Source organism: Alosa pseudoharengus, unplaced genomic scaffold (genome assembly GCF_046254945.1).
Source record: "Alosa pseudoharengus isolate Yale_2024_CS ecotype anadromous, Long Island Sound unplaced genomic scaffold, YU_APseudo_1.1 YU_APseudo_1.1_scf_13, whole genome shotgun sequence".
Lineage (NCBI taxonomy): Eukaryota > Metazoa > Chordata > Actinopteri > Clupeiformes > Clupeidae > Alosa > Alosa pseudoharengus.
In genome coordinates this window covers 13026835-13035702 of record NW_027468598.1, presented here as the reverse complement: position 1 = coordinate 13035702, position 8868 = coordinate 13026835, and the positions used below count along the sequence as shown (strand labels likewise).

At 45.6% G+C, this 8868-nt stretch overlaps 1 protein-coding gene across 1 annotated transcript in view; it reads right to left on the bottom strand.

Annotated features, from left to right (window-relative positions):
• The window catches only part of sphkap (SPHK1 interactor, AKAP domain containing), a 69106-nt gene extending 64011 nt beyond the window's left edge, over positions 1 to 5095 (bottom strand). The window contains exon 1 of the mRNA XM_076281675.1: positions 4932 to 5095. Coding sequence (XP_076137790.1) covers positions 4932 to 4966 — 35 coding nt within the window. The 5' untranslated portion in view covers positions 4967 to 5095. The remainder of the gene's footprint in view (positions 1 to 4931) is intronic.
• Positions 5096 to 8868: the final 3773 nt, after the last annotated feature.

The window sequence follows — 8868 nt, the reverse complement described above, 5'->3', positions numbered from 1 at the left end:
CTTGTGTGCTTGTGTGTGTGCCTGTATGTGTGCCTATGTGTATGTGTGCGTGTGTGTGTGTGAGAGAGAGGGGGGGGGTGAAGAAGAGGAGAAAAGATAGATTTGTGTGTGTTACGTGCGTGTGCGGGTGTGTGTGTGTTATGTGTGTGCGTGTGTGCCTGTATGTGTGCCTATGTATATGTGTGTGTGTGTGTGTGTGTGTGTGTGTGTGTGTGAGAGAGAGGGAGATATGGGGGGGGGGGGGAGAAAAGATAGATTTGTGTGTGTTATGTGCGTGTATGTGTGTGTGTGTGTGTGTGTGTGTGTGTGTGTGTGTGTGTGTGTGTGTGTGTGTGTGTGTGTGTGTGTGTGAAAGAGAGAGGGGGGTAAAGAAGAGGAGAAAAAACAGATTTGTGTGTCTTATGTGCGTGTTTGTATGTGTTATGTGTGTGTGTGTGTGTGTGTGTGCCTGTATGTGTGCCTATGTATATGTGTGTGTGTGTGTGTGTGAGAGAGAGAGATATATGGGGGGGGGGGAGAAAAGATAGATTTGTGTGTGTTATGTGTGTGTGCCTGTATGTGTGCCTATGTATACAGTATGTGTATGTGTATGTGTGTGTGTGTGAGAGAGAGGGGGGGAGGTAAAGAAGAGCAGAAAAGATAGATTTGTGTTTTTTTGTCAGATTGTATCAATCAAAGCCACCGTGTGTGTTGAATGCTGGATATGAATGTTTTGGTGTGTGAATCATATTCTACTGTGTGCTTGACTTTGTGTGTGTGTGTGTGTGAGAGAGAAATGCTTTTACTTTTCACAGAGCGAAGACTGATTTGTCGTGACAAGAAACCTCACTGAACTGAACTGAACTGAATTACACTCACAGAAGTGATGCATGCGTTCAGGTGTGCATGTGTACTGTACATGCATGCATATACTTTTTGTAGTCATGTGGCAGAACCACCACAACCTCAGCATCTCTGCACTACATGCAAATCTCTACTCCACCATACCCTGCCCTGCCCCCACCCAACCTGGTGCATCGGAGTGCTGCTCATTCACTGTCCATCCACCTCCTCCACCTCCACCTCCTTCACCACCACCACCAGCTGCTCATCCACCACCTCCACCTTCACCTCCTCCACCACCAGCTGCTCATCCACCTCCTCCACCTTCACCTCCATCACCAGCTGCTCATCCACCTCCTCCACCTTCACCTCCTCCACCTTCACCTCCACCACCAGCTGCTCATCCACCTCCTCCACCTCCACCTCCACCTCCTTCACCACCACCACCAGCTGCTCATCCACCACCTCCACCTTCACCTCCTCCACCTTCACCTCCACCACCAGCTGCTCATCCACCTCCTCCACCTTCACCTCGTCCACCTTCACCTCCACCACCAGCTGCTCATCCACCTCCTCCACCTTCACCACCTCCACCTCCACCACCAGCTGCTCATCCACCTCCTCCACCTTCACCTCCTCCACCTTCACCACCAGCTGCTCATCCACCACCTCCACCTTCACCTCCTCCACCTTCACCTCCACCACCAGCTGCTCATCCACCTCCTCCACCTTCACCTCCTCCACCTTCACCACCACCACCAGCTGCTCATCCACCTTCACCACCTCCTCCACCTCCACCATCTTCACCACCTCCACCTTCACCACCTCCTCCACCTCCACCTCCACCATCTTCACCACCTCCACCTCCACCACCACCACTCCCTGCCTGTTCCTTGGTCAAACATGAGGCTGCTCTGCTCGTGCATTTAACAGTCTTACTCGACAGAACTGCCTGCCTGAGATCCACCAATCACAACCAGACCTCTGACTGGTTTAGGGGGGTAGGGGTGGATCAGGATGTCGCTGGTGATTATTGCAAACCCCTTACATGATGATGCAAGAGTAAGTAAACAGAAAGCAATACGCAGGATGCACACACCACCAGCATACACCAAGATAAACAAAAACAAAAAATATACAAATTGACCACAAGATTTCTTTCTACTGCATGCCAATATAGCACACATTCTGAGATTTGCATATGAATTTTGAAACACTGTTGAAATACAGTTTGCTTACTACAAAATGACACTGAATGTTCTCCACAATGTTAATGGTGTTTGATAGATATAATTTCTCCAATGTCACAAATACAGAATGCTTGCATTTACTGAACATCCGGAATAAAAAGGTCTGCAAGCACGTTATCAATTATGGGGGAAATGTGTCACGACTGCAGTCTGTATACAGTAGCACTATGAACTTGGTTTACATTATTGTCACACATTCTACACTTTTCTTGACATTTTATGACGTCTGTAGCCTTTTCGCCACCAAGTTAGAAAGATAGATGCTTCAAATGAAATGGTCACTATAACGCCCAGCATAAATACAACCTACTTCACACTGGTCATCTCAATTGAGAAACCCCTCCACGATTGTGTAACCTTCCTCAGTAAACTACCTGACACCGATAGACGCCCGGTTGTGCCAAATCAAAATAATTCCGAGGGAAACATAACAGACTGAGAGAGTCAATGGGGTGGAACCCTGCAGGACTGAAACTGTTATGAATTGCGCAACCTTTACAATTGGACACCTCTGCCCAAATAAACTCAAGCACACTGCTGAGGGTCATGGTTACTGGTGTGACAGTTCCTCCTCTTGTTTGCAGGTATGTGCGATTGTCATTTTTGATAGATGCTTCTGTTCTGTTCTAAGCAAAATTCAGTGACTTTTCAGTGAAATTGTCTTTTTATGGTGTTATGGAAATAATAGAGATAACTGACTAATGTGTGTGTGTGGGTGTCTGTTTGTGTGTGTGTGTGTGTGTGTGTCACACACACATTGCTCAGTTATCTCTGTTATTTCCACCGCACCATTAAAAGACATGTCATACAAAGTCACTGAATTTAGCTTAGAACACAACAGAAGTGTCTGTCTAAAAGGACAATTGCGCTGTGACAGTCGTACATACCTGCAAACAAGAGAAGGAAAAGCAAGGAATCCTCTTCAGACTGCTGCACTACTTGACTACCTTGTACCCTTTACAAGGCTAAATAAAAAAGAGCAGACAATATAATGAAATAAAATTGAGAACTTGTTCAATAAGCCATTAACATTTCTTTCATTGGTCTGGATCAATGTAGAGTCTATTCAGAATGAACTCGGATTCTGATCTGACATAAGCTTGTAAACATACAGAACTGTACATACCAAACGAGTTTAAACTGCAGGAAAGGAAACAGATGTTCATCTTTAATTTGATTGATAATGAGAACACTTAATTTGACTTTCCCTTTGAGACCCACCACTACAAGTGGCTTGAGGAACAAGTGCCCGCTTCCTTTAAATAGTCTGTCACACAATCAGGTCTAAACACAGTAGCGCCCCAGAGAGCGATGCGTTAAGGCTGTCAGTACAGATCAGCGTCAGTTCCTATCAGTAGCGCCGGTGATTAAACGGATAGATGCTGAGCATCTTTAGTTTTATCCTCGGGAAAAAAACAGATACAATCTGATAAAAATTATAATTAATTTAACGATTTCCGGAGGTGACTGACAGGGGCTGGGAATCATGCATCTGTCTATCGATCCTCCGTGGACATATATCCTCACCTGAGGAAGAGGTTTATCTCGTGCTGTGATGTTTACTTTAATTTATAAAGTGTCGTATACAGTAGGCTACCGTGGCGCGCGCGCGCGCACACACACACACACACAAATGCTATGGCGACTGAAGCGAGTAACCCTTACCTGGTCTCTTTGACCTTTGATGCCTGCCAGTGAGAGAGAGCCACCTCAGTTGATTGATCAGAGTGCCAGTAGCCTACTTATCAAGATTGTTCTTGAGCGAGCCAAACCGACCACAGAAGAGTGCGAGATTAAAAGGCAAGTGATGACCACACGCCTTTGGATTTCTATGTCGAGTGCGCGCGAGTCTGTGTCACGGACGTGATGACAAGCCCAGTAAATTATTGATGATGTTCACGGCTACGGATACTTGCTCGATTTTTTTTTAGTGGTGTATGCCTCTGCCCAAGGAAGCAGTCTTTGGCTGTTTGGTGACAGAAACTTCAGCCCGCCCCATGCAATCAGGGCGCGTGAAGCAGGGTCGATTTTAGCAGACAAACCTGTGCGTAATGTTACGGCGCATTACGGGTTCCCCGTACGGTTACGTGACCAAGAGCTGCGTGCCCTCCTAAACCAGCCAGAGAGTTAACGGAGGAACAGAGGGAAAACAAATAAAGGAGTGGTAGGCTATTTTCACCGTTTCATGAGGGTTCATCTATTCCAAACAAAAAGTGGCACAGAGTGGACTGTCATGGTAAATGGGCCACGTCTGTACGCAGAACAGGTATAGCCTGTTGTTGGCATCAGATAAACGGTTGACTGGACAATTTAAGACGAGTACGAGTAGACATTTGAGCAATTCCACTGATTGATGCAAAAAGCCTTTCAAACTAATCGGTTATCTCCGTCAATAATTTTTACACATTTTCCTGCTTTCCTTTGCGATTTTTCATGTACCAGCGCCACGCGCAGTGGGGTCGCCTTTGCCCGAGACTTATTCACGATTTCCAAACCGAAGATAAGCGGGACGGAACGTGACTCATGCCATTAAATTAAATCTCTGCACTCATTTCCCGTTGATAATATTACGAATGATACAGCGCTATAATTATTCGTCAAATATTATTTTTTTGTCCCGTCTCACATTCTAATCTGGTCATGATTTTAGAGAAGAAATGGATGATGCCAACCACTAGAACGACCACAGGACATCCCCAAACATTTAAAATGTTGAGAAGAAAACACTTAACATAAAGTCCAAAAATACGAAAACAACACACATTGAGTCAGGTCAGACATTGTAAAAAAAAAAACAATCTACATAGACTACTTAACGTCCCGACACGTCGGTGGTCACGACATACGCAAGCCTTTTACCTCGGGGTCCGGAGAAGGCACTTTGCGCCTGCCATCCCGCCCGGAGAAACCTGCAGACGTTCTGGGTTCCGGAATTAGAAGGAATGCGTGATACTGCGCGGGTAGGGTCCTAGAGGCGCTACACTGTCCCGACCTGACGACAGCACGGGAAGAAATTCCAACGCTTGGCTCTCTCGCACGCCAGTCTATCTGATGGGTGGAGGGCTCAGCCTACGTTAGCTGGCACGAGTTACAGTCTGTTTGAGGAATAGCGTTGCGATCGGATCAACATCAGAGCGACCCGAGGCAGTCTCTCTCTCTCTCTCTCTCTAGGGAGAGAGACTGAGTATAAAACGTATCGTCTTTCAGTTGCTTTATTCCAACCCCTGTAAACATTGTCAGGAAAGGAAAAACGAAAGACTTATCATGAAATATGGAGAGTAAAGGGGTGATATTTTGAATCAGATTAAGACATACAAAAATTATCTCTCTCTTTCTCTCTTACACACACACACACACACACACACACACACACACACACACACACACACGCACACAGTTTTTCAAATGATATTCTTGTATATGCTTTGCAACCCAAATACACCACATGCAGAGAAACATTTCATGACTCATATTCCTCATATTTGCTGGTGCAACCTAAAGCATGTTTCCTCGGCGGGGGTTCCAGCCTGCTGGGCTGTGAGAATAAGAATGGGCCTTTGGAAAAGAGTGTTTGTGTGTGTGTGTGTGTGTGTGTGTGTGTGTGTGTGTGTGTGTGTTTGTTTGTGTGTGTGTGTTTGTTTGTGTGTGTTTGTGTGTGTGTGTGTGTGTGTGTGTGTGCCTGTGGCTGTGTCACAGTGTACAGTATGCTGGTGAGTCAGAACAGAACCCCTCTCTCTTCTATACAGCGAGGTCATTATGCCTTTTTGCCTTTCCTTGTTGTCCTACGCCCTTCTTTCACACCTTCATATCTCTCTCTCACTCTATCTCTCTTTCCCTCTCTTAACCCGACCTGTTCCACTTCAGAGGGCATGTTTGACTGGCCAGACTTTGTTCTCTCTCTCGCTCTCTATCTCTCTCTCTCTCTCTCTGTGTCTCTCTGTGAGCTAATTAGAAATTGCTGTGGTAAGTTGTTGGTTAATCTAAAAATAGGCAATCATGACATTAATGTGTATGCATGCATGCATGCGTGTGTGTGTGTGTGTGTGTGTGTGTGTGTGTGTGTGAATGATTCAAAACACCATAAGGCCAGGATGCATATAAACCAGTGTGACTTCTGTGTGTGCTATTGTGCAGGTTGCCGAGAAAAAAAGAACAAACACGAGCGCACAAGCAATGAAAAGGAGCTTTCCCCCAGCCCACACACACACATACACACACACACACACACACACACAGAGAGACACCCATACCCAGTGCACACACACATACTGTACATATATTAGCAACATACACACAAGAACAACCTAACCAACCACAAAGGAAAAATTCAAACATTCAAGCTCAAGCACACAGACAGACATATGCATAGAAGCGCAGTCATTGTACACACACACACACACAAACACACACACTCACACTCACTCAAACCCATGTCCTCTCTCCGAATCCAATCACGCTCTGACTGTGATACAAGATTAAGGAGTATCACTTGCCAGTGAGCCCAATGCAGAGGGAAGGGGAAGAGAGAGAGAGAGAGAGAGAGAGAGAGAGAGAGAGAGAGAGAGAGAGAGAGAGAGAGAGAGAGGTGACCTTTAGGGAGACTAGGTCGAGTTTCACACAGTGCTCATATTCCTATCCTTCTGGTAGTTGGGCTGCAAAAGCCCTTATGTCCTGCATAATGCGGAACAGCGGGAGACCCTTTCTCTGTGCTTAAAGTATGCCCTTTTGGAAGGCAATTCCAAGGTGTCACTGAGAATTACCCATAATCCTGGGCCACAGAAAAGGTAGAGAGACCAGGGCTGCGGGCTGTTTTTTGTTTCGCTGTTTGTCTTTCGTTTTCTTCTCCGCTGTCTATCAGGGGCACAGATGGCATCCTGAAGTGGCACTGACTGTCTCTCTTTCTCTCTCTCTCTCTCTCTCTCTCTCTCTCTCTCTCTCTCTCTGTTTCTCTCTCTCTCTGTCTGTTTCTCTCTCTCTAATAAGCGCACACACTCGCATCGCACCTTGTTGTGTGTGACAGGCATGAGTGGCAGGTGTCAGTGTGCTGATTGATGTGTAGCCCTTAGAGGATGGGCGTGGGAGTGGGGCTACATGCTGCATAGATAAGTATCTCCATTCCTGTCCCAGCCCCCCTCACCCCCCCTGCCACCACCACCTCGCGACTGTGCCCCGATCTCCACACGTCCTCAGACTATAGTCTTCCCCTTCAGCTGCGCTTCCACATCTCCTCTAGTTAGGGATGTAACGGTATGAAAATTTAACCTCACGGTTATAGTGACCAAAATTATCACGGTTTTCGGCCTGCACAAGCTGAAATAGTTTCAAAAAGTGTTCATGTTTAATTGGCTATGTGCTTATAGCTTAACTTACCCTACCATAACTTGGAGTTTGCTATTTCTGTTATTTGGATCCAATTCGAAATAAAACTTTAGGCTACCGTATTCTCCTGATAACGTGAGTGGAATGGATTTAATGTGGACGCGAACATAAAAAGACGCAGAGATGCTACATGATACAGTGCACATTTTGCGGTGAAAATGTTTCGCCTTTTAAAATCAGGTGTAGCCTAATCTGAATCGTAGTTAAAGCCATCAATTAGACAACAGAATCAGTAGGGTAGCAGTTTTGTTTCATTGTACTAGGCCTACTGTATGTCAAAAGCAGGCTCGGATGAAGCTGGGAAGGATTAAACACACGGTTTCAACACCGCGGTAATCAACCGTGATAATTATGATATTTGAAAAGAAAACGGTAATTGTTATCGTCAACATTTTTACCGCGGTTTACCATTATACCGGTAATTGTTACATCCCTACCTCTAGTCAATTCATCTCTCTCTCTCTCTCTCTCTCTTTCTCTCTTGTGGTTTCCCCTCTCTTTTCCATCTGCAGCACATAGCCTATTCATCTATATTGTTGTTGTTGGTCTAAATACAATACAGGTGTTTGCATATGCATTTTTGACAGCTCTTATGATAGTTCTTATGTCTCTCTTTCTCTCTATCTCTCTTTCTCTCTCTCTCTCTCTCTCACACACACACACACACACATGCACTCTGTCTCATTCAATTCAATTGTATTCTATTCAATTAAATTTAAATGCATTAAATAAGCTTTATTGGCATAAACGTTACAGCAACATTACTGTCAAATTGACAAACATACACAATAGAAGGAAAACTATTTGTTGTGATTATTCTGAAAGGAATTTAAATGTTATCACAAAATGAGACCATTGTAGTAATAATTAGGAGTCAAGATGGAGTTGGTGTTTTGACTGTGGGTGTCCTCCCTGGCTGACTACCATTGGCCGGCTGCCAGAGTGGCCAAATCTCTGATCTCTCCAAGAATATACCAGAATATAGGGTCATTTGTCTTCTTTTGTGTAGCGATGACAGAGAAGAATTTATTGAATGAAGCATCTCAGCCTATTTAGTACATTCAGTTAAAAAATGGAGATCATTTCTACAGCCTCTGGACTGCAGTGCGATCCCTTGCCCTCCCCCCCCTCCCCCTCTGCCTTACTCTCTCTCCCTCTCCCTCTCTCTCACTCCCTCTTTCTCTCTCTCTGGCAGCTCCAGAGGAAGTCGATATGTTTTCCTCAGCCCCATCACTGCACGAGCGCGGCCCTGACTCCAGCTGGGCTGCCACAACGCATTCCCCTGACCGACACTCTCCCTCGCCGCACCCCGGCGCTGACAGGCCCACTGTATTTGCAAACTAATGGCCCTGAACTGTCCTCATCCTTCAGAAAGCCAACTTAATCCCCCAGCCCTCTGGGCCAGTTTTTTTTATTA